The following is a 27,269-nucleotide window of genomic DNA, read 5'->3' on the forward strand; positions in this document are numbered from 1 at the left end:
CTCCTCCCATCCCCTCCTCTGTCTTTACCCAATTTATCCCTCACACCTCTGACGAGGTCAACAGAATAATAACATCTAACCATGCCACCACCTGCCCCGTTGACACTATCCCGTCCTCTCTCCTCCAGGATGTCTCAAGCGACATCCTGCCATTTCTCACCTCACTTATCAACTCCTCCCTCACTTCAGGCATTGTTCTAGCGTCTTTCAAGACTGCCAGAATAAAGCCTCTCCACAAAAAAATAACTCTTAATACCATCGACATCCAGAACTACAGACCGGTATCTCTTCTTTCATTCCTCTCTAAAACACTGGAACGTGCCATTGCTAACCAACTGTCCTATCTCTCATCCAACAACCTGCTTGACCCTCACCAGTCAGGCTTCAAGAAGGCACACTCCACTGAGACGGCTCTCCTCGCGGTGACTGAGTCCCTCCGTGCTGCCAGAGCCTCGTCCCTCTCATCAGTTCTCATTCTCCTCGACCTGTATGCAGCATTTGACACGGTGAACCACCAGATCCTCCTTGCCACTCTTGCCGAACTTGGCATTGCTGAATCTACTCTTTCCTGGTTCACATCCTACCTGATGAACCACACCTTTCAAGTAACATGGAATGGCTCCTTGTCCAAACCTTGCACGCTTGCAACTGGTGTCCCTCAAGGCTCTGTACTGGGGCCTCTTCTGTTCTCCCTCTATACCAGATCTCTGGGCTCTGTAATTACATCACACGGCTTTTCCTATCACTGCTATGCTGACAACACTCTTTCTCTCTTTCCCCTCATCTGATAAAGCCCTGATTGCAACATGCATATCGGAATGTCTGGCAGACGTCAGCACCGCAAACATCACTGCGGTGGCCTGATCCTGCAGATTTGCAATTTACAACATCCGCAGAATCCGGCCCTTCTTCACAAGTGAAGTAGCTCAGCTTCTAGTCCAATCACTGGTCTTCTCCCGCCTCGACTACTGCAACTCACTCCTGGCTGGACTTCCTGCCTCTGCGATTAAACCTTTGCAGCGCATCCAGAATGCAGCAGCGCGCCTCGTGTTCAACCTACCAAAGTTCTCCCATGTGACCCCCTTCTTCCGGGACCTCCACTGGCTCCCTGTAGTAGCTCGCATCAAATTTAAGATGATGGTACTGGCATACAAGGCAGTCGATGGAAGTGCCCCTGCCTACCTCCAAGCATTGGTAAAGCCACTCACCCCAGCTCGATCCCCCCGCTCAACTACCTCAGCTGGACGTCTGGTGCTGCCATCGCTAAGAGCTAGCAAAGGTCGATCAGCAAAGTCACAACTTTTCTCGGTTTTGGGACCTCAGTTGTGGAACGAGCTCCCTGCCGATCTCAGGACCGCAGAGTCGCTCACCATCTTCCGAAAAAGACTCAAGACTTGCCTGTTCAGAGTCCACCTCGACTCTGCATAGCCACCCTCCCCCTTCTGGCCACCATTGTACATTGTATTGTATTGTATTGTATTATAGTACTTAACTGTGTAGCAACTGCAGTCGCTGCCATCATTGCTTTAACACAGGGAATTGGTTAGCCTAGCGATTCTTGTACTTGCACTTGGTTCTATGAACATCCTTACTGTATCGACAGCGATATATTGTTGCACTTCTTATGACCAGTGTTGGGGGTAACGCGTTAGAACTAACGCGTTAGAGTACTCTTATTCGTTTTTTTCAGTAACGAGTAACCTAACGCGTTAGTTTTGCGAATTCAGTAATCAGTAACTCGTTAATTTCCAAAATAACCACTCGTTACTCCGTTACTTTAAGATTTTCCCTCGATAAGGAAAGTAAAGTCCCGGGTTTTCTGCATTTAGTCAGATGCTGCTGCCCTGCTCCTTGCATCTCTCTCTCTCGCTCTGTGTGTGTGTGTGTGTGTGCGCGCGCACCTGTGTGTGTAAGCTACGTGTGTTACCGCGGCAAGATGGACGAGAAGATAGCCTTAGATTCCTGGAGGTACGCTCATTATTTTGAGTTACAGAGCGAAAAGGACAAGAAGAACATAGTGGTCGTTTTGAGCACCTTCTTCTCCTACGTTTCAACCATTACTTTGGTGATAAATAGGCTAAAGGTAGCCTACGTGATTGTTATGAATGTAGGGCTATAGGGTCACACGAACATTTTCAGTTCTTCAATGTTTTTTTAGTGCCATGCACTGTTCTTTTGTGCAACGCATACGGTTAAATTGAGTTAAATTTCCAATTCTAAAAGGTTGCGTGCCTACCTGTTAAGCACTTTGTTAGGCGCCTGCACTTGTAAAGTGGATAAGCTATGTGTGACGCACTGTTCTTTTGTGCGCAGCCAATACGGTAAGCTACATTCTGTTAAAATAACTGCCTGTTACCGGAGTATGTTATTCATGGAAGCTGTTCAAATGATCAAAGGATGAATGCCTGTTAAATAAAACGTGCAATATGATGACTGTCTTTCCTGTCCTTATGCTATAGGTTCATGATTGATTCATAAGCAGTCAGCACTGTTGGTGCATCTAAAGGAGGATGTGTGTTGTTGTTGCGCTAGGCGGACACGCACGCACCCCAAACGCATTTTAATTGTTGGTAACGCACGAGTACTCTAACGCGTTTCTTTTATTTATAGGTAACGTAGTAACGTAACGGATTACTTTTGATTGATAGTAACAAAGTAACCTAACTGATTACTTTCAAAAGTAATGATACCCAACACTGCTTATGACAAATGTAATTATTGTAAGTCGCTTTGGATAAAAGCGTCTGCTAAATGCCCTAAAATTAAAAAAGAAAAGTTAATTAATGTGTAGCGCATGAATGGCTGAACCTTCCCCTTGGGCTATGGAGTCCAGATACACACATCTACTCCAAAAGGCCAGACTTGTATTACATTGATAGAAAATAAATTGTGTACAAACTTGGCAATGTGTATGCATGCTCTGTGAGCCATGTGCCAGCTGACCTGCGTCTCTCCTGGGCCAGGGCCATGCTGCTCTTATGGTGCAGGTAGAAGTCTGTGGGCAGCTCCCACAGGTGGGGCCGCTGCTCAGAGGGCTGGTACACCTGGAGGAACAGGTTGATGGCGTCCTGCCGGTCTGCGTCTGGAGGAGAGACCCAGAGCCACCGACCAAGTGAGTTGGTTGAAGAAGAAAACTGTTTCGACAGCTCCGCCTAGCCGCTCGGGTTGAACAGCCAGGACCTGGGGACGTAGGAAGCCTCACTAACACTAACCTGACGCCATTGACACCCAGATGGTAAGATTCACAATACTGCAAATTAGAGATGCCCGATATTATCGGCCCACCGATATTATCGGCCCGATATTAGCATAAAAATTTAATATCGGTATCGGATTTTTTTTTTATTCCACAACAGGAGATATGTAATGTTACCTAAATTAGGTTTGAGGAAAAATAACCCAAATATCGACATCGGTATCGGCTGATATCGGAATCGAAAATTTAGAGTTGGACAATATCGCATATCGGATATCGGCAAAAAAGCCAATATCGGACATCCCTACTGCAAATGCAAGGGCCTTCATCAGTGGGCCATAGACTAATCACAATTGGGTTACCATTGTCGCAAATAGTACAAATACTGATTACACAAACATTTATTGACATGATTGACATGACATCTTTGAGATTATAACTTTAAGAAGCAGGCAGGGCAGTGAAAAGAGATGCATCAATGGGTAAACAGTTATTGTTTGACTTGTTCTGTTCTTCCTGCCAGAGCCCTGTCTCTGACCCCCACTGTGAGTTGAACGGACCAAACATCCGTGTTGATCCCCCCCACTACTATGAGAAGGTCATCTAACCACTCATGTGAATTCCCCTTCATCCTGTTCCCATCCCCCTTCCTCCTAGACCTCAGTCTCCCACCGTACTGGAGGAGTTGACTGGAGCATTGGGGGGAGGGTTACCCCCCCAATGCAAGTAGGCCAATAGGTATCAGGAAGTTGCATCTTTTTGTATGTGACCAGTAGGGCTGTAACGATACGCGTATCGAAACCGAAATCGCGACACTCAAAGCCACGAACCTGTCTCGCGGTGCGAGAAGGCCGAAGCGCGATACGCCCTTTCTAACTCTCCGGTCAAATTGTCCGATTGAAATTTGCTAATAATTTGTCTAAATAATAGTCTGCTGACAGCGCCCCTTCCTATCGATGCCGTAAGTATGCGACGAGATGCCCTCTCTGTGATGACAGTTCTCCGTGGCTACGGAGGATTGCATTTCTCCACAGCCGTCGAGGTCCTCATATGCGATGTGAACGACATTTATCCAGAGTGGGCCAAGCGCGAAAAAAATTGCCTGTGTGATCCTGTCTCTATTGTTTTGTGTGATTTGACTGCCAGTTTGTCTGCTTATAGGTCGGGATAAAGTGGCCACCGATTATTGACAGGATGGGTACTTTATTCTACCGGACTCGTTCGCTTCCTCACAAGACACACGCGCTACCGCCCGCTCTCCTCGCTCGTCCACTCACTCGCTGACGTCACTCACACACGCATACGCACACTGCCATTCTCGCGCACACACATATGCTACTCGTAACACTATGCCTCGTTGTTGCGACGTTCATGTTAGACGTTCATGTTTTTCCCCATCTATTGAAAGTTAGGCTATTAAACATGTTGCATTCTATACGGCCTGATTATGTCATTATTTAAGCCACATAGCCTAATAAGAAGCGCTAATAAGGATATTTGACTAAACCAACCAAACAGTTGAGGGTTTTTGCCTACCAGCAAAACCATCCTCCAACTGCAATCTTTGGTTAGTTATTCATTAATTTAGCTATACTTTAATAGTATTCTTTCTGTTACAATCTGTTCAGTGTTCCAAATTATTTGTTATTAAATGTTACATTAAGTTAATTGGTATACAAGTGTTGTTTAAATAAAATGCTTTTTAAATGTAAAAAAATCGTGGGATGTATCGAACCATGGGTCAAAAATCGTGTTACAAACCGAATCATGAGTTTGTGTATCGTTACAGCCCTACTAATAAGGATATTTGACTAAACCAACCAAACAGTTGAGGGTTTTTGCCTACCAACAAAAAGCATCCTCCAACTGCAATCTTTGGTTATTTCTTTATTAATTTAGCTATACTTAATAGTATTCTTTCTGTTCAAATCTGTTCAGTGTTCCAAATTATTTGTTATTAAACGTTACATTAAGTTAATTGGTATATAAGTGTTGTTTAAATAAAATGCTTTTTAAATTTAAAAAAATCGTGGGATGTATCGAACCGTGGGTCAAAAATCGTGATACAAACCGAATCGTGAGTTTGTGTATCGTTACAGCCCTAGTGACCAGGTAATGATGGGAAGGTATCTGACAGCATTGTCATGTGTTCAGTTGTGTGATGAAATAAGAACATAGTAAAGGGTAACAGAGAGATGGTAATAGGACGGTGAGACTGAATGAGAGAGCAACAGATAATAAGGGGAGATGACACACTATCATGGGACACATAATGGGAGAGTAGGGCTGAACGATTTATCAAATTCAAACCAACATCGTGATGTAATAGAACGCGACTTGGAAAAAACGCAATGGTTGCGCTAATATTTTTTTGGGATTTCTTCCTGCCTGGAGATCAGTAAGATTCATATTTATTTTTCTTTTACAATTCAATAGTTAAATAAAGTTATAATAACAATTCATGCATAAATTAATCTTAACACATAGACCTGGCCTAAAGTAAATAACAGATTATATGTCGACTGCTTCCAATGTTGTGTTGGTCATACTATAGAATGATTTATTGCTTGTTTAGTGAATAATAAAGACCATAAGGAACTTTAAAAAGGAAAAACACATAGTAAATTGTGACAGCAATGTTGGTAGAAATAATCGCAATTACATTATTTCCCAAAATCGTTCAGCCCTATGGGAGAGCAACAGATAATAATGGGACAGAGCCACACGGAGTAACAGAGTGTAACATAGAAGAGATTCCACCACGTAGCAGGATGATAGGTTGGTTGTTGGGGTTTCCTGCAGGAGCCTGCCAATAAATGATTGAACATTGCAACTTGGCTCTATGATCTATTTAGGACTTGGAAACTGCACCCTGCTTCGAACCATCTCTATACTTCATAATTTGGCGAGCCAGCCAGGAGTTAAACAGGAGGACTTTAAACAGGAGGACTACATTCAGAGCCAACTTATACATGTGATGAGCTAGCCAGGAGTTCAACAGGAGGACCACATCAAGAGCGGACTTCTATAGCACCTTGCTCACAGAGGCATCCAGGTGAGACTCAGACATTGGGGATCAGTGTCGGCCTGAGAGTTTCTCAGCATCCAAAAAGATGACAGGTAAGTTGGAAACAAGTGTGGTCAATAACCACCATTTGTTTAAGTATATACAGAAACACGGTTAAACTGTGAGACTCATGATGATGATTCATTGAGAAGATGTGAGGAGAACATGAGTCCTCCATTGCTAGATCAAGTAGGAATATTTAAGGATAATACACTTTCTGGGCTTCTCAATTCTGACCACAACAATCTCAACACCCAGTATTTTAAAATTTACATTTACTGACTGCACTGACAAACCATCAACCTTCTACTCATCTTCCCACAGCTCAACCACTTCGCCACATGGACAAATCAATCCCCAAGAGCAATCAGACTAGATTTTGAGGAAGAGCTGTCTTCCATAAGTTGGTGAGCAAATGGTGCGCCTGTTTAGTATGGTCAAAAAGCCTTGGTAGGCTATGAAAACAGGTTTACCAGAAGTAAACACATCAAAATCCCTGTCCATGATACTAAAGTACACTGTGGCAAAATCCACCGTCAAAACAGGCTTTAGAGAAACGATGAGTGCATCCCTTTAAGGCCCAGCTAGCATCGGCCAGAGAGTTTACATATGCAAACTTCAAACAAGTCGAATCACTTTGGCTTTTTTAGAAAGACTTTCAATTTGGCATGCATATGGCATCTGCCCCTTTTAGACTGCCAAACATACATCATTGTGACAGATATAGCTGCTTAAAGGTAACAAATATGCATATATTCAACATAAAAATGTTATATCTCCGCAAACTTAGGCTCTCGTATAGTCCCACCTGGTACATGTGGGTCCACTTTGTTGCCTCAACAATCTGGGGATCAGATCAGGGAATGTGCGGGCATTTGGTCAAGTTGTGGTCATTGGAATAATTCAAAATTATCTGACCACTCAGCACGAAAGCTGTTCATCATGACGAATGGTGCGTCTACACAAAGTTTCATGGATATTGCAATTCCTAGTGGAAATGGCAGCCTGTTGACATTTGTACATTCAAGTACTGATTATAGCGCCACCTATGCGAGTATCTGGACTATCTTTTGCATCCCTTATTCATTTTATGTTCTAGAAGCATGGTAATTTAGGAAATGTTTATCCATGTAGTTAAAAAACGATACAATACTAACGAATATGTAACCCAGGTTACTAGGCCTAAAAACAAACAATTATTTTACTCTCATAATATTTAGTGAAAACTTCAACCAATAAAATTCTTTGGACCGAATGACCTTATTGGCCGACAGACCTGTCTGTTTGCTGCATGGATATATAAGGTTTTCCGTCTGCTTCTTGTGGCGCATTCGGGCCCGCGTCATCAAGGCGCGTCCTCAACTAGAGGGTTTGTTTTGATTCCACGGCAGACAGTAGCGAGTAGCGACCGTAGCGACTGACGATGGCAGACCAAAGTGGTCCACGGCGTACTGAAACTGCACCATTCAGTCCGATTAGGGGACTCATCTCGGACTCAGACTCACAGAGTTGCCCTCCTCTGGAGCCTCAGGAAGACCTCCAGACTGTTGGCCACCAACTGCACCATTCAGTCCGATTAGGGGACTCATCTCGGACTCGGACTCACAGAGTTACCCTCCTCTGGAGCCTCAGGAAGACCTCCAGACTGTTGGCCACCAACTGCACCATTCAGTCCGACAAGGGGACCCGATTCGGCCTCAGAAGCCAAGTGGTCCCGCTACCCTGGATGATTCTCAGGACCTCCAGACCGTTGGCAACCAACCGCACCACTCAGTCCGATTAGGGGACCCGTTTCGGACTCAGACGCGACGTTGTCCCGCTACTCTGGAGCTCCAGGAAGACCTCCAGACCGTTGGCAACCAACCGCCACACTCAGTCCGATTACGGTACCCATTTCGGACTCAGACGCGACGTTGTCCCGCTACTCTGGAGCTCCAGGAAGAGCTCCAGGAAGACCTCCAGACCGTTGGCAACCAACCGCCACACTCAGTCCGATTACGGGACCCATTTCGGGCTCAGACGCGACGTTGTCCCGCTAATCTGGAGCTCCAGGAAGACCTCCAGACCGTTGGCAAACAACCGCACTATTCAGTCCGATTAGGGGACCCATTTCGGCCTCAGACGCTACGTTGTCCCGCTACTCTGTTTGTAATGCTCATACACCTTTCTGTATTATGACCCCTGGGAGTCTAAACATAACCCATGGGAGTCTAAACATAACCCATGGGAGTCTAGAACTTTTGTAGTGTAGCGACCCTGGGACAGTTAAATAGTTTGTGTGTTATGTGTTACATTATATTTCGTTGTCCGTTATGCCAGTTGTTCTATGTGCATGTATTGTAATGTTCTTCTTGTCAATCAGCGTGGGGGCGAATCATTAGGTCAGCTGGGGGAGGGCCTTGGAAGAACAGGAGGGTGGGGGCCTGCACGCGAGTGAGACCGTGTTGGGGGTTGCCGGGGTAACCGTGGTTTGTTTTGTGTCGGTTTTCTGCCGTTGGTTACAATGTTACGGGTTTCAGTGACCTGGTTTTGGTTCATTAAAACTACCTTCAACTACTAATGACTCAATCATTATGTCACCGGCGAGGTCGTTACAGTACTCGTTAAAAAATAACGCTTTGTTTTGTACTCCAAAAAATAACGCTTAGGGGGTGGGGCATTGGAGGAAGGCGGGATGATTTGAATGTGCTGTAATTCTCAAATGCAACAAAGGTGAGAGTCCCTTTAATTGATTAGATCAATAAATTAATAAGATAAATAAATAAATAAGTATTTATGATTGAAATCCTAAATATGTCAATAAATAGATTAAAAAGATTAATGTACACAAGGTTATTTATATCTGTTTAAAGGTTGGGTACGGAATTCGCTTTTTTGGCCATTTTTGCAAAATTACTTGAAATCCTTATCATAACCCGCTTACAGCCACTGAGTCAGAAGTACTGACATGAAAATTAAACTTGTCAATCATCTGTGGAACGGGCAGGGCTCGAAAAACTCCAGCCAATCATTTGGATTGCCACCTCGTTGCATTGGACAGTAAGTACGTCAATCAAACGGTCGTACTGCACTCCCCCTCCCCCGCGCCCCGCGCGCGACCCCTTCGTGCAGTACTCGTGACCCAGAGCAAGCTCCTGTTTGTTGTTATCCTGCGGTATCTACTGGAACTAGTTAATCCACATTTGGACCTAGCAGTAGAAGACAATTTCCATGGCAGACAAGACGCCACCATCCCCACCACCACCACCACCACCACCAGCAAAGAGAAGGAAAACTCTTTTTCAGAGAATAATTGATAATAAAAACGCTGAAAGAGAAAAACTGAAATCAAGAATAATCCTAGGCGCTGCTTTTGAACGTTGGCGGCAACTGAAGGACGAGAAGGGTCTAAAAACCGATGCTTGTGTGGCGGTTGACCTAGTTTCAAAGTTTATACCGTTTATACTCGGTAATACCGGTGTTGAGACGAGTGTATTACTCGGTGTGAAAATGTCCACACCGCGGCAACCCTAATGAAAACCAGGACTTCCAATACAATTATATGAAACAAACATACATTTTCTAAAAATAGTAATGATTTATGTGACCGTTTAATGTTTATAACATCTGGTGCAACCATAGCCGCGAGAACGTATTCTCAGCAGGGGGTGCTGGAAAAAAAAACCCGGCCTGCACTAGACTCGCAACTCGTCACATTGATAAAAAAGATAGCAGCGCAGCTCAATTACACCAGTGCATGCGCGCACAGTTGAAAATCGATCGTTGTGTTCACTTCCTTCACACCATGGTTCACATCCAGCTGCTCACAGAACAAGTTTAGCGCACCACCGCTACCCTCACACTTTTTCATACAACCTTTTTTCAGCACTATGAGCATTAAATAAATGCTGCGTCTCAACATGCATTGGACAGCAGCGAGGATGACTCGCTTTGCCACGGGCCGAAACAGTTCGGAGCGACCACAGCCAGAGCGAACACAGCGGGGCAGAGGAGTGTCAGGAAGTCTTTGGTGTACACATCAGTACGGCCTATTTGCACTACTGTTTAGTGGCAATGCAGTGTTTTATTCTATGCCTTTTTATTTTCGTATATTATTTCAATTAATACAATTTATTTATTCATGAAATCAAGATCTGGTCTTCAAATCTTTTTTCCAAATACAGGTCGTATTACAATGGGGTTTGTGTTTATATTCGGACCAATACGGTACAGCGGACGCTCACATGACGTTAAGCATTTCCTGGTGCATAATGTGACGCTTCAGAACCTAAAATCCCGTTTCTCCCCGTTGATACGACAACACATAACCGGCGTTTTCAGAAATCTCCACTTTGGCCGGAGTTTTTAGAAATTATCGTTTTCTGTGATAAGACAGGGCCTCGGACAGGGGGTGTTGCAGCACCCCCAAAACCCCTACTTCCCGCGGTACTGGGTGCAATTTACAGCTGAATGTAGTGCCATGTTGTTAAACGAAAACCTACGCTAGCCTGGCTCGCTCTCGCGCATCTCTGTTCGCGCTCGTGCATGATTGCGCGTCCAGGTACTTGGAATGGGTGGAGTCAGAGTCAGCGTTGAAGGAGAGGGGGTAGGACCATTTGAGTTGTGTATTTTCAAAATCTGCTGGCGTTTCGCAAATCGCGTACCCAACCTTTAAATGAAATGTTCAGCCATTTGTCTCATGTTAATGTTGAGAATGTGTTAAAAAGTAGTTAACATGATTATTAGAAAACAATGTATATGTATAAATATGTGTGTTAATATGCATTTATTTACATTTAGTATTAAAGGCATATTGTACGGGATCCAGTAATATGCACTTTTTAATATGTTGTTGAAATTGGTTTTTACATCCTGACAGCAATGAATAACTTATGGGCAATGAAAAAGAAGCGAAAAAAAAACAAATTCTGTATCTGCTATAAACCTGTTAAAATGCTTACCAATCGGAGACACTGTGCCCGGATCTAAAGAACCAATCACAAGCCTGCGCGTTCTCTCCCCTCTGTGTATGAGCCTGAGCCGGCCTGAGCGCGTTCACGGAGGGCAAAGAAAGCGTTGTTGTCATAGTAGTTCATGACAGTGGACTAGACCTAGTGAGCCTACAACGTTTACACAATGGAAGAGAAACAACTGAAGTTACCACTGCCACCGTTACTTGCCCCGGTTCGTCCTTTTAAAAAGACAAGAAAAAGAAAGACAGAAACTGAAAAGACAGCAACAAAAAAGAAGTTGGAGACTGCTCGAGGAAAAACAAGAATAAATATTGGATTAGCTTTTCAGCGATGGCGACAGCTGAGGGAGTTGAATGGCCTGAAAGGGACGCAATGGTTGCCGTTTAAGTAAGCCGTAAGCAGCAGCAGCGCTCGTGCACGGCTCTGTGTCGAGGGGTGGGGGCAGGGAGTCCTGAAGGGTGGGGGAGGAGTTAAACGGAACTCCGAAGAGAAGCTAATTTCAAATCATGCTAGCTCTCTCACATCGTACAGTATAGCTTTAAATGTAGTATGTACTATACTTACTTAAGTAGTAAGTATATTTTATTTATATGAATGTTATAGTGACCCTTTTTCTGGCCTTTATAGGCCGGGTCTTTTTGCTTGTATGGATTCCTGGTGAGATCTGCATGAAGATTCTTCTCCCGCTGGGATTTCTCCCATCTCTGTAGAGGTAGTGGGGAACCTCAGTGGTAATGGCGAGCTACCCAAACCAAGGACTGTTATTTTGTTACCAAGATTCTGATTTTCCCAGTGGCTGGATATATTGAGAAACTGGTTGATACCTCATGTTTTTTTAATTTATTATTCTTTTATTTTACTTCCTTTAAATCTACACAATATAGCTCTTAAAACGTACTTGTTGATTGTGTGCGTCCTTTACTCTGTCACTCAATTCATATTGCTAATACCCCTTTCTCCTATAGCGAACTAGACTTCTGATTTTCTGGCCCACGAGTTAATTAATGCACTGATAATTACATCTGTATCTCCCAGTCTTCACCATCGACGGTTAGAGCTGATTCTGGTTACAAATAGGTCCCCAAATGAACACTTGATGGAAACAAAGGTAGTTTGATTAAAAAACCCTGGTCATTTTGACACTAATCTTTTGGTTAATTTTAACCTTGCCATTACTTATGTCTACGACTTAACACACAAGAAAAGTTGTTACTGAGCTCTTCCTTATATCAGGGAAAGATTGCCCTCACATAGACTTACTGGTCTGCAAATCTTGGCATTCAGTCTGTGGAAACAAAGGAAGAATTTCATTGCACAACTGAGAACGTCTCATTCATGCATATGACAATAAACACTTTGAATTGAATTGATCACTGTAGTGTTGAGGACACCTTGATGTGGTACTGGACAATGAGTTATGCTGCACCACGAACATCAGCTCGGTGGCCCGATCCTGCAGATTTACCCTCTACAACATCCGCAGGATCCGGCACTTCCCCCCCCCGAGGGAAGCAGCTCCGCTCCTAGTCCAAGTGCTGGTCATCTCCCGCCTCGACCACTGCAACTCGCTCCTGGCTGGACTCCCTGCCTCTGTGTTCAAACCTTTGCAGCGCATCCAGAACGCTGCAGCGCGCCTTGTGTTTAACCTGCCTAAATTCTCCCATGTGACCCGCCTCTTCCGGGACCTCCACTGGCTCCCTGTAGTAGTAGCTTGCATCAGATTAAAGATGATGTTACTCGCATACAAGGCAGTCAATGGAACTGCCCCTGCCTACCTCCAAGCGTTGGTCAAATCACACACCCTAGCTCAATTACTTCAGCTCGACGTCTGGTGTCGCTGTGGTAGAAATTAGTGAGTATATTCTATGGTAAACCATGATTATTAATAGGTTTTATATTTTAAATGGTGGAAAGCATTGTGCTTACAGAGTCTGGGTTCAGAACAGATGGAACTGGGGGTCAAGCTAAGTTGACCTCAGCCTTTTCAGCCTTGGGTCATCTTGGCTAACGAGGTTAATCCATGCGGACCTCAGAACTGGGCGGTTGATAACATGCTGAGACGAAGATTGACGGGCGGAAGCCCCATTGTGACTCCATTGTAACAAAGAAATTCCTATATGTGTATAAAGTGAGGCTGCAGCCAATGTTCGAGCAGTGACTCTTAAGACCTACTCGGCTGTTATCGTTGTTGTTTTTCTGCACGATATAGTCTTTTGTCAATTCTTGCTCCGGACCCCTCGTTTTATTTTACTCCCTCTCTCTTGAATTAGTCTAAGTGTTTATATCTCGATTAATCTACTACATCGCTAAGAGCAACTAAAAGTCAATCAAAGTCACAACTCTCTTCTCTCTTTTGGTACCGCAATGTTGAGCTCACTGCCGATGTCAGGACCGCAGAAATGCTCAGCAACTTCCGCAAAATACTCAAGACTCACCTGTTCAGAGTTTACCTAGACTATGCATAGCCACCCCCTCCCACCCCTCCTTCACAATTGTATGGTGTACGTCCTGGCACTTAATAATAGTTCTTAGTTGTGTAGCATCTTATCCTAGCTAAAAGCTATCTTTGTTGAATACAGGGAATGGGTTAACCTAGCAATTACTGGTGCTTGGCATTTGGTTCTATGAACATCCTTACTGTACTGACAGAGATACGTACATTGTTTCTCATTCTTCTGACAAAGTCTCTTTGGATAAAAGCATCTGCTAAAGTCCCAAAAAATATAACTTTTGCAATCCTAAAAAGACGCATCACACGTTCCACATTTCAGCCGTTGACAGCACACTTGTTCCAACCACTGTTCACCTTATAGTCGGGATCAAAAAGCAACTATTATGACAGGCCATCAAAAATGCCCTCTGCAAATATAGTATTAAGAGAAATGAGGAATAGGTTTAAGGCTACTATTGTCCGTTATAGCTGTTCTCCTTTATTAGTCCAAACTATTCTGCGTAGTACTTTGTGCATGTGTACATGCCTTCACGTCTTTTCTAAAAAGGTATACAACGCATTTGCGTCTCTCAAATGATACGCACAACAAGAACTCGGATAGAATAAGCTCACAATGATTAAATAAGAAACTTCAGTGTTATACAGAAACAAACCAATACTAAAAACTTAATTTTGCTCCTTTATTGTATTTTTGTGTGTAGGTATATATATATTTTTTTTTATTCTATAATAAAATAATATGTTACTTAAATTGCATACAATCGTGTTGTATGTTTCCGTTCGCTTTATTCATATTTGACAAAGTTTGGAAGTGGGTTAGACCAATATTCAGCTTTTAAATGAAAGCAAAACACAAGGGACTGGTCTGGGAGGACAGGTGCTATTCAGAGATGTGTTGCTCCCAATCGGTATCAGGAATGAAAGAGTTGGATAAGTGTAACTGTTTTGCAACCATAAGAGATTTGAGAATTTACTTGGACTTGTGAGCAAAGATAAATGTGCGATCCAAAGCTAATGCACCAGTGAACGGCCGGGCCCTCCAAGGCTGAACGGGCGCCGGGAAATAAGAATGCCTTCAGGGACCACTGCTAATATCTCAACTCTGTGACAATGACCAAGAGAAGACTTGATGAAGCACAGCTGTCCATGTACATTTTTTCAAAGCGATGATTTAAAACCACCCTGTTCACGCATCAACAAGTCCATGCACACGAGGCGCGTTAGACGACTCCGATAGGACTCTTACAACAGAGTTAGGGTCAGGGAGATGATGATTTACAAGGTACACTAAAACCTATGTGTTAACTCCTGACACGTGCCTTGTTTCAACTCCTGTATAAAAAGCGGTATAGTCCTGTAGTGAAAAGCCAATGTGTACTTTATAATAGCTCTGGTTTTACAGTAGAGATGTAAAACAAAGATGTAGTAAAGACCCAGAGGCTGGCTGGTTGTCAAATGTTGTTTCGGTAAAATGTTCATCAGATAGTCTGTGTGAGTATGTGTATGCGTATGTGTATGTGTTTGTGTTTGTGTTTGTGTAGCGATAACATGAAAGCTGTACTCCATACACAAGAGGAGACACTGTATTGACTTGTGATGATGAAATCTGGAGCTAACTCGTAGGAAGGAGAGGAGACGGATGGTACTACGGAGAAAGCTGGTGGGAGGCTGGGGACTGGCGGTGGGACTGCAGAGCGTATGGTTGGGTGGGAAGGGTACTTTGCCGCGCCCTGCGAGTACACCACGGGAGCAACTGATGTGCTAACTGAGCTAAGCATGCGTGTTTGTGCCTGTGTGAGGGGGGGTCAATGAGCAGAGCATTTTTTTGCATGGCCCCCCACCGGCCCCAGTGTCTCCATAGTAACAGGTGACTAGCGGGTCAGGTGGGTCTCCTGGTTGGGGAGGGGCATGGAAGAGGAGAGGACATTTGGAAGCAAAGCATGGGTTCACGCTGGTTATTTTAGGATCCCACTTGAGGGTGTAATGAAAGGAAGCAGCTAAAACCATTGCAGGAGTTTGGTGTGTGCTATCAAGAGGCTGTGTCAGTCAGTGTTTGTTTGTGTGCAGAGGAGAGAAGGCTGTGTGCTACCTGAGAAGGCGTTGCTGTAGTAGCGGGACAGCGTCTGCATGATGTCCTTGGAGTGTTGGGTCCAGGGGGCGATTTTGCGGTAGGTCTTGACCCTGTGGACCAGTTGGGAGCCACCGTACTGCAAGGAGAGAGTGTCTCCGTGGTCCTCGTACAGCTCCTCAAACAACCTGGGACACACAGTGGAAAGTAAACCATCTGTCCTGAAACCCTTCGGGGCTCTCGGCGACCTCCATCTTCCAAATGCAATCCCAAGCTGGACCTGTATTTGAGCTCGGGTCTATTCATGGACTCTTTTGCGTTGGGTAGAATCAAGTGCATTCTCAAAAGGAACACGTTAGTTTTTTTGCTTCCATTGCTTTTTTCGTATCGGGCAACCCGGGTACTCGGAAAATAGTGAAACATAACGGTCATGCATATAATTGTTTGATTAAGTACAGTCAATTTCCTACATATTGTACCCTTAAATATAGATTATAATTGTTTACATTATTACAAAATAAAGCCCATGCCCAGATGCCCACTGTGGGGTCCTGGTAGAGTCTCGGTTTACCTGACGCAGTCCGTATCGAACTGAAGCTTGGGCTTGTCAATCATGCCGAGCGCGTACAGCTGATAGGCCAGAGCACACTTCCCCACCATGAACTGGGCCGTGTTGGTCCGGTCCAGACAGTCCACACAGTTGGTCCGCAGTACCCCAGTCTACAGCGAAAGCAGGAGGAACAACCAAAGGTTTGTCAAGCAGCTTAGCAAAATACCTATTGAGCTGAGAAATGTGAGGTTGATAAAAAGTGTCTGAAATGTCCAAGAGCTCTCATCCTCTGGAAGATATTGTTGTACTGGCTCCGGTATTTTGTCGAAGTAATTTAAATGTCATGGCTTAGTTTAGGAACTGGTCGGTAAATAATAATGTTTGTGTTAAAAAACAGTAGATTTGGTAACCGTTTTTTCGTTATAGATTTGTAAATTCATGTTAGTCTTAAAAAGGCAAGACTAAAGGTGCGGCCACACCAGACGCGTATCTCGCGTACTTTTTACGCGAGATACGCGCGTAAAATGTTGCTTGACCATTTTGTGTAAAAAATGGTCACATACGCGCAATACGCGCCATACGCGCATACGTCACTCGCCTAGATGAGTCCAGTCCATGTCCATGCAAGTGAACGGAGCGTTCCCTCTTCGTCATAACTATCAAACCAAACATCCTTCACATTCACCGAGCGAACATTACGAAAGTAAAATGCACATTTCTCGCTAAAAATGTTTCCATAAACGCATTTAATGGCGTAACTATGTTACTATTTCCACCCAGAATAAAGAAAGTTGTCGGCCGTGGCTGTGTGTGTGTGTGTGTGTGTGTGTGTGTGTGTGTGTGTGTGTGTGTGTGTGTGTGTGTGTGTGTGTGTGTGTGTGTGTGTGTGTGTCTTGCCCCAGGATGAGGCTCCCCACGGTAAAGGCTCCAACACTTGGGTGTGTGTGTGGGTGGGTGTGTGTGTGTGTGTTGCCCCAGGATAAGCTGCGCTGGAGTCCGAGGTAGGAAACCCAAACGCCGCCGTGTTTGGGTGATAGAGTTTAGATCGGGTTAGATTAAATAATCTCGGATATAAATAACAATAATCGGGTTAAATAACTTCACATGGTGTGTCTGGTGTGTTTCCAGCATTCGTAGTGTTGATCAGCAGATATATAGTCCGCCAAGACGTTGAGGTTGCTTAGTAACCAGAGACTCTGTCCATGCAAGTGAACGGAGCGTTCCCTCTTCGTCATAACTATCAAACCAAACATCCTTCACATTCACCGAGCGAACATTATGAAAGTAAAATGCACATTTCTCGCTAGAAATGTTTCCATAAAAGCATTTAATGGCGTAACTATGTTACTATTTCCACACAGAATAAAGAAAGATGTCGGCCGTATGCTTCTGTCCAAGCTCACTACTCTCTGCCAGTGACGTCGGGTCAAGCTCAACGCTGATTGGGCAACGCGGCTATCGTCAGACGCGTATCTCGCGTACTTCGCGTAAAAAGTTCAATTTTTTGAACTCTTGAAATGTACGCGATATACGCGATATACGCGCGTATAGCGCGTATTGCGCGTAAATATACGCGCCACATACGCGCTATACGCGCGTACAATGTTGCTTATACGCTTAATACGCGTAATACGCGTCTGGTGTGGCCGCATGTATATTTCCTTACATTATATTCCTTATATTTGAGCTTTAGATCAATTCACCCACACCAGTATACGCAACATTGATGATGTGTGGGAGTGCCTAATGTAGTGCATCATGTTTTAGCTGCACAAAAGGGAGAGTTACTAAGGTCAGATACACAGCCTAGTCTCACAGATCAGATTTTAGAGTCTAAACTCTGACGGCAGACTAGCGCCGATCAGAGTGAAGGAGCTGTTTCACTTTATTTCACTTAATATGGGGGCGTTGGGCTCCACTCCATACCTGAAGACGTCCTGTGGATGTGATGTGACCGCCAACGTCTCCCCACCTGTTACCACACACACAGACAGAGAGAACCCTGGTCATAATTCAATCATTCACCACATAAACTGGACAGGTTTCCAAAATAGTTGGTGAGGACGGTTAAGAAGAGTCTAAAGGTGCTCTCCACCAGTTCAACACAGTGGTGCTCCTAGTGGGGTACTGGGATAGAGCTTTGAAAGAATATTTAGCAACTTTAAAACAGGAGCCAATGATGACTTTGTTTCACTTCCCTATGTTGTCGGCTGGTGGAATAAAGTATGTGGATTATAAAGCCTGAGCAATACTTTATTTTTACACCAGCACGCAGACAAGCAGCTGTGCTTTAAACAGCCTTGTTGACAGACGTGCCTGTGTACTGTGATGGAAAATCTAAATGTTGTTACGTTTTTTGTCTATCTATGAACTTAAGTTTTGTTACTATTTTATGTGATGCATATATTGCCTGCCTTCTACTCTCCTTATGGGTCATTTAAAGTGTGAACCTTCGAGGGTCGTATGATGCATTTTATTGCCTGCCTGTTATTGCCTCCATGTTTTTGTGTGTTGTAAATCATCTTCCATGCAATCCTTTGATGTATGGGCCTGTTCCTCGACCCCCTGGCTAGCGTCAACGAAGCCATAGGGTTACATGGCACGGCCGCCACCCCCTCCAATGGCATCAAGGGGAGCTTCAGTTGTAAAGATTACCATCTGGTAAACAAAGGCTTTTGGTTTATTGGGGGACACACCCCCTCCAGAACCCAACCCAAGTGAATAAGAACTCACGACTCGGAACAATCGGTGGACTTCTCCCGAGCGTACCTTTAGAGTATGAAGTAACACGCAACGAGAAGCTCCCATCTGAGGCCTCAGATTATTGTAATGTTTGCCTGTTTTATTGTTTGTTGATGCATGTTGTGATGTATCTTTGTTCGTACTTTTATTACAAATATATATGACCACCAATTGTCTACAGTATTGTGTGCTTTTTGCATCTAAGTATCTCATCTGTCTTAGACGCAAACTCTGATAGAGAAATTGCCACGACAGTACTCTGCATGTTGCTGGAGGATTCAGAGGGAAAACCACAGAACACTGACGTGAATAACTGGATTTGAACGATGTCAACAATAACCGGGCGACACTTGACAAGGTGACATCTCGTTCATATCATTGTAGACACAGGGACAGCAGCGGCTTATTTCCCACGTTGTTGACACAGATTAAGTGCCAACTCAACATCCCCGACATACCCTTCACGGGCATAATGTATTCTGAGGACTCGTAGCTTTAGCTTGTGAGGAAGGGCCTCCCAAAGCTCCAACTAGAAGCAGGATGAGCCAGGCATGTGCATGCAAACTAACACCAATAGAAATGTGCAGATAATCTGCCCCAAAGCATTGTGCAAAGAATCAGCATGAGAAAGATAGTGCCTATGGGTACCAACCCACACCCTGGGCAGTGAGGCACGATGAGAGAGACAGAGATGAAGAAAGAATAAGGGAGAATCTGATCATGTAAAGCTCTCTGGAAATAAATGGATACAGCTTTTCTTTTACTGTTTGCATTCCCTTGTTTTAATCATATTTATGTTAAAACAGTGATAGACATGTGTGTAATGGTCTGTATATAATCGGATCTGATTTATTCTCTTCAGAACGTCACAACAACAGGGAGAGAGAGGCGGGGCCATACCTCTCGTCGGGTCTCAGGGTGTGACAGTAGAAGTCAGAGCGGTTGATGTAGAATCCCGTTCTTTTGACCACGTTCTCTGCGATCATGCTGAGGCGGTCCAACACGTTGCAGAGTTTACTGCAAGGAGAGAAACAGAGGAGGCCACAGGGTGCCAGGGAAGAGAAAACTTGAGTTTAACTTCAATAATCGTCTTATTCTTTACCTTTAAATCATGATCATAAACCCCTCTGCAAATCTGTTACTGGAATTCATTATGTTATAATTAATGTGTATGGAAAACTGATCACGACTGAATCATTCACCAGCATCAGGGGAAAGCTGTCCAAATTAACTAGACTTACAGCTGCAGATTTTCCATCAATAAAGTGCAAGTGTGTACCTTGAAATAATTGTGTTTCATTATGTTGGCACAGTTATGCAGTGGTTGACATTTTCAAAATGGGGCCACCAACTGATGTGTGGGCTGCACAAGAGCAGCTGACCCTGTCTGGCTAGCATAATGGTGAGGAGAGCACAGCATAGAGCCTGGGGTGAGAGGGACCAAGCCGCAATGGGGACTCAGTAAAAGGCTGTCCACCCACTCAGCCAATCCCCAAGGAGACCAGAGCTCCAAAACAGTCACCCACACTTATCAGCACCATGACTCAACTGTTGCACAACATCCCAATTCTACCTGTGGTTCCATAATCCAGATTCATGTTAATAAGGAGCAGGGAGGCAGGATAAGCATCTTGTGGTCTACAGATAATCTGCAGACCTTCAATGCAGACAAACCCCTACTGCCTCATTAATGACATCAACAACAACAAAAGTTCATTTTGACCAAAAAGATTTCTGCTAAAGGGCTGAATAGTGTTCCTGGGGGCGCCTGCATGTCCTTCCCTCTCTCTCCCATACCTTCCTGTTGATCTCACTCTATCATAAAGCATAAAAATGCCAAAACATTAAAAAAAAAGGCTGCTCTGGGTGTACCTCTTGGTGTAGCGGGCCATGTCCCAGGCAATGTAGTCGATGCAGTGCTCGGGCGGTAGGAACTGGTTTAGGTTGATCACTGCCGGGTACAGCTCCTCACTCAGGATCTTCTCGTGTTTCCTCTTTTCGCGTTTCTTAAAAAACATCATAAAAAACATCACAAAAGAGAGGGGAGACAGCGTTACCTCTTGTAATATGCCGGGCCACAGTTGTTGCATTTATACGCAAAGACGCTAGCTGGTACTTCCAGGGACGCATGCATCAGTGACACACATGTTTCCTATGCAATGTATCAGCTCCCAGGGGTTGAGGCAGGACTCCAACAGGAGACGGGATAGTGAGGGACGCCAAGTGTTCATTCTGAGGATGAGACTGCCCAGTAGAAACATGGAGACAGGTGCACAACTCCCTCCAAGCCTCTTCAAGTCCACTTTAGCCTCCTCTTCAGTGAGGAGTGCAGGGAGAACTTGTACCAACCTCGATGGACATGCTGAATGGGTCAAACGCTCACTAACACCACACACACAAACAGACACACGCACACACACACCACAGAAGATGCCTACATGCATGTTCAACAACATTGAGCGGCGCTCCATTCACACTTGTCCACGATCTCTGTACCTGCCCTATTCCACAGCAAAGGATATGGTTTTAAATCACCAACAGTTTACGGGCATCTAACTAAGTCTGTCCTCGGACGCAGGACAGCAGCGTGTCTCCCTTGCAGCAGTGAGACACCCAACTGCACCATCTGTTCAGTAGATAGTCTGTTGCCAGTAAACACGTTTAAAAACACAGCTCAGCGGCCCTCATCAGTCAGCAGAATGTGAGCTGTGTTTGTTTCGTGTGGTCACATTCGATTCGGAGGACTCTCCACAGCGTGGACGGTAATACTGACCAAAGCCAAAGGCTTGCTTTTTGATTTCTTCAATGCATTATGAGTGCCTTAAGTATCACTATTTGAGATAGAAAAAAAAAAGAATGGTTTCAATTTATGGTTGATGGTTATAAAGGGATGACAAATCATTTTTTTTTTACTACCAATTACCTTTACTGCCCTGTCTTGATAGCACTTGTTTTCATTTTAATGTCAAGTCCCACTTATTACTTCCAATTTGTCATCCCCTTTTTATAGTGGTACCAGGAATTGCTCTACAAAGAGTATCAAATGAACAAATGAATCAGTGGCTCTGAGGTTTGACTTTATTAAATCTACCAAAATAATATTAGATATATTAGAAATTTCACTGTACCTCCAATTGTACTACAATGCGTATGCTCGCTAGCGAGCTCCATGTTATTACAAATTACTAAAGCAATCTCACTCAGCATTATTTCCCTGACCTTCTTAAAAAAGACAACCAATCATCATCAATAAAAAGATTAATCTCCTTCCTCAAACTGAGACTGGGGTTCTTCTTCATAATGATACTTCCTGAAAACGGGGGATGCAACCAAATTTGTTAGGGTGCCATCCAATGAAAGTTTGTAAAAAAGTGTCCTGCCTCAAGTCCTGCCGGGACATCGACTACACCTCCTCCGGGACTGAGGACTTTCAATTACGGTGGAACACTCTCTCTCTCTGTGTGTGTGTGTGTGTGTGTGTGTGTGTGTGTGTGTGTGTGTGTGTGTGTGTGTGTGTGTGTGTGTGTGTGTGTGTGTGTGTGTGTGTGTGTGTGTGTGTGTGTGTGTGTGTGTTACCTTGACCAGGTTGAGGATGATGATGGGTGATCCAAAGCGCTGCAGCATCTGGTCAAAGTGGAGAGCGGCGACGTAGGCGTACGGGTCTGCCTGATCCACTGGGAAAAGGGTTAATGGACTGCATTTATACAGCGCTTTTCTAAATGATAATATCACACACACACACACACACACACACACACACACACACACACACACACACACACACACACACACACAGTGTGTGTTATTTATGTCCGGTTAGTTCAGTCGGTAGAGCATGAGAGTCTTAATCTGAGGGTCGTGAATTCGAGCCCAACATTGGACTTTCAAGGCTTTAGACATCAGCGCAAATAGTCTGTCAAGATGAGTGCAACCATACTTATATACATAGTCTGTGTCAAAGGAAAGCTGAAATCTTAAGGGGTTGATGGGATTAATGCATATTGATAATTTTTTTGGATTGAAAAATGGCAGGGCCTAGTAGCTGAACATGCCCGGTTACATACGGCTGGTCTCACAGATCAGCTCATATCCCTACTACTGTAGGTCATACGGCTGGTCTCACAGATCAGCTCATATCCCTGCCCCTGTCTGACATACAGTCTCACAGATCAGCTCATATCCCTGCACCTGTTTGACATGCGGCCTCACAGATCAGGGAAGCTCATATCCCGAAACACGGGGGCGTTTTGGCATTCTTTCCGCATCATTTAGTTTACTTTAGACCAATCTGTAGGCCCATATTTTCCTTGAATGGAATAACCAGATTATTGGTCTCGGATAATGTCCTCGTAATCAAACAGGAAGCCCTGCGAGTGGCTTCATGTGGCGGCTTGCAGCCAACTTGACTTTGAAAAGAGCAAATAGTTGCCATGATCACATTTCATATATTCATGGGGGCTTTAATTTTGCCCAGACAAAAATACCTAGATCTCAAAAAGTCTGCATATTTATTGAGTGTTTTCAAAGCCACTGTTGGATTGTCTGCCAGCTGTTGTTTGCTTTGGGCTGAGAGTTCTGGGAAGGAGGTGGGCGTGTTATCATCAGGGTTACCACCCATGCAAACTTTATGATACTTTTATAGTATCGTTGTCGTGTATGAAAATTACAATGAAAAACAAATTATATAATAAACATGAAACAGAAGACTGTTGCCGCTTTCACACCAAAAAGAACCGAGAGCCAGTTCCGGGCTGGTGCTAGGGCCAGTTCCAGGGGCGGACTGGCCATCGGGAATACCGGGGACATCCCCGGTGGGCCGATGGCCGAAAATATAAATCCAACGGCCCATCAATATTATGTATCGGCCCACGCCCATCATCGCAACAGCCCTACAATGATTGAAACAGCGGCACAAGCGTAATTTTCTCCAAGAGCTATACCTATCTATTCGCACTGACTGCTTTTATACTGCTACTCGCAATCGGTCTTCACACTCATGGTGACTATTTTTCGATTTTTTTTTAAGTGTCTTTTAATATGTGTTTTACAGACTTCGGAAGTCCAAAGTAAGAAAAGATCTCCACCTTATTAATAAACACCTCTAAATTGGTTCTTACACAGCCGAAGTGTAGAGAATTTGGATTTGCATACATACACGCAACGCGGCACCCAGTTCTACGCATGCGCACAACCCATGAGGCCCAGCTCTTCGTTGCCTTCGTTGTTTTGGAGAGTGCGAGAGCATGCCGTCGGCACCAAAACGAAAAGGTGGAGCTGAAAAGCTAAGAGATAAAAAGAAAAAATGTCTGGAGAAAGGTGCCTCAAAACATTTAAAAATATCAAATTTCTTTGGAAAACCACCGACTGGTGACAGTGAAAAGGTAAGATGTGGCGTTGACGTTGCCAAATGTTAGCTTTCTATTCGCAGATGAGGTAACGTTCCCTACAGCTAGCCTTGCATATATATACCGTTATGATCTGGTAAAATAAGCAAGCTGGTGTTGTTGTCAACATCTAGATTATCTATTTTAACATGTTAGCCGTAGTCACTGGCTTACAATTGATGAGCAAGCTATCCATGGTGGTAGTTGTAAATAGGACTTATAATTATAATTATATTAACCTTATAATTTCTATTAACCTGTGACAAATAAGTTAACCAGCTAGTTTGTTATGCTAAAATCTAAAATTATAAATAATGTTTATATGTTATCTAGATTGTTAATATGTTATGTAGAGGCGTTGACTTGGCCAAGTATAGCATGCATTTCACAACATATTAAACAAAATGTTAATATGTTATCTAGATTGATGATTCAGCTGCTGGAAGCAGCAGCCAGGGGCATGAGAGCCCATCGTATGTTCTGTTCTGTTCATTTCTAATATATATTTCATACAAATTCTACCCACTGATTCCAGTTTCTTTATTGTGTGGTCTTTCTCTGCTGACATTCATTCCTTAAGGCTTGGTAGTTATACTTGTATAACCATCTGATACTAGCAAAGAGTTAAGCATATTCATCTAGCAAACTATACCTACCTTGGAGTGTTACAATAGCCAATAATCATTTTATTCCATGTGTCCATCCAGGCAAATTGGTGGATCCAAATGTTATTAAAAAACAAACATACATATATGATGTAATTTCTTTGTAATCATCCAAAATAAGTGTATGGGTATTTTTCCCAGAAGGCCACTGACTGTTCGATACGCGCGATCCATTGAGTGGGCAAAGCGGCTACTTATGCCGCTTTTCCACTGCATGGTACCAGCTCGACACGACTCGACTCAGCTCGCCTTTTTTGCGTTTCCACCGCGATCTAGTACCTCAAGTGGCTGCTTTTTCTAGTACCGCCTCGCTCTAGGTTCCAAGCGGCTGAGCCGATGCTAAAAGGTGACGTCGGCAGACGGCCGGCCACTGATTGGCCAGAGAGTGTGACGAAGTCACGAGAGCGACATGGCAACCATGCTGGTAACGATAGAACAGCCATAGTAGCGCCGCAGCCAACATATTCCACTTCTTCAACATGCCAGCTAATAATACGAACACGAATACCATCGCATCGATGTTCTCCATTGTTGTTATGTGGGTTCTGTCCATGTGTGGGTTACGTACAAAAATACGTCACGGCCCTTTCGCGCAGACGACCCCGCCCACGTCCCGGAGGTACTATTTGCGGTGGAAAAGCACCCGCGCTGCTACCGTGTCGAGTCGTGTCGAGTCGTGTCGTGTCGAGTCGAGCTACATGTGCGGTGGAAAAGCGGCATTAGTGGGCCGTGCGCCGCGTGTATTGAGTGGGCCGGTCTGACAGAAACTCCCGGGCCACTTTTTTCCCCCAGTCCGCCCCTGGCCAGTTCCAAACTGGTTCCAGTCTTACCCCAGTTAAGAACCGGTTGGTTTCACACCGGCCAGAGCCAGCCATGGAGCCGGCGTGAGCAACGTCATGACGCCACTGCAAACGTCTTCGCTAGTGAGCTTGGACAGAAGCATACGGCCGACATCTTTCTTTATTCTGGGTGGAAATAGTAACATAGTTACGCCATTAAATGCGTTTATGGAAACATTTTTAGCGAGAAGTGTGCATTTTACTTTCATAATGTTCGCTCGGTGAATGTGAAGGATGTTTGGTTTGATAGTTATGACGAAGAGGGAACGCTCCGTTCACTTGCATGGACATGGACTCATCTAGCTGCGTTGGCGCGTTGACTCGTTGAACCACCACAATGATCAAGCGTCAGGTTCGGCGCGCAGAAGAACCCTCGCGCCAGTTTCAAACACAACAACAATTTCGTCTTCGATTCAATCCGTGTATGGTTCGTTCTTTGAATATTCCGATTTAAAACAAAATCAGAAAAAACAAAAAAGAACCATACACGGATTCACGTCCATTGTTTACTTCGGTGTTTTAAAAAATGCCGGTCTTCGTTGGTCTTCCTATTTATGAAGGTACGGATAACTCCGCCCCCTGCCCCCGGCGTAAAAGCGGTTCTAGTTCTAGCCCAGCTCTAAAGTGGGGCCAGAGTTTAACCGGTTTTTAGGGGCCGGAGCCGGTTCTTTGGCGGTGTGAAACTAAAGCCCTGGCCCTAGCTCCGAACTGGCCCGGAACCGGCCCCGATTTTGCGGCGGTGTGAAAGGGGCATGTGTGATATGCAATTTCAAATGGAATTATAGCATCCAAACTTGTGCCCTTCAAAGTGTCTGTAGTCAAAGTAAAGACAAAACCCATTCAACGTAGAGAATATATTTTTAGTAAGGGATTGTGCATCACATACAGTACAACTAGTCGTTACATGTTCCATAAAATATTCCATAAAATCTGCAGTTTCAGGCTAGAATAGTAATTTACCACATTAACAATGTCTAGACTGTATTTCTGATTAATTTAATGTTATCTTCATTGAAATAAACAGTAACCTCAAACTTTTACACGGTAGTGTAGGTAAAATACTTCGGAGTCCTGGCTTCAACTTTATTCATCTTGACCTCAAAAGGCTGTGGTAAATATGAAAGGATAAGGTGCGGCAAGCTCCTCCCCTCTCTACTGCCTGGATAATCTGGCCTGAATACACAACGGCTTCATCCTCATAATAACAACAGGTGTGCGTATTTTAATGTTTAGTAATAAATAGTGCGAGCTGCCTGCAGCAATCGACCTCACAGGTCAATCCCCTTTCATGAGGGGATGGGGCGTCTAAAGACCACTGGCTGACCAAGAAACGCATCTCGACCGAGCCAAGCAC

General features: G+C 44.2%; 1 protein-coding gene across 1 annotated transcript in view; it reads right to left on the minus strand.

The window, feature by feature from the left end:
• Nucleotides 1-27,269, minus strand: part of fig4a (FIG4 phosphoinositide 5-phosphatase a) — a 78,949-nt gene that overhangs the window by 29,108 nt on the left and 22,572 nt on the right. The window contains exons 11-17 of the mRNA XM_056581630.1: nt 22,604-22,701; nt 20,900-21,033; nt 19,928-20,044; nt 18,212-18,257; nt 16,307-16,455; nt 15,757-15,923; nt 2,944-3,082 (exon numbers count right to left, since the gene is read on the minus strand). Coding sequence (XP_056437605.1) covers nt 2,944-3,082; nt 15,757-15,923; nt 16,307-16,455; nt 18,212-18,257; nt 19,928-20,044; nt 20,900-21,033; nt 22,604-22,701 — 850 coding nt within the window. The remainder of the gene's footprint in view (nt 1-2,943; nt 3,083-15,756; nt 15,924-16,306; nt 16,456-18,211; nt 18,258-19,927; nt 20,045-20,899; nt 21,034-22,603; nt 22,702-27,269) is intronic.

Source organism: Gadus chalcogrammus, chromosome 21, assembly GCF_026213295.1.
Source record: "Gadus chalcogrammus isolate NIFS_2021 chromosome 21, NIFS_Gcha_1.0, whole genome shotgun sequence".
Lineage (NCBI taxonomy): Eukaryota > Metazoa > Chordata > Actinopteri > Gadiformes > Gadidae > Gadus > Gadus chalcogrammus.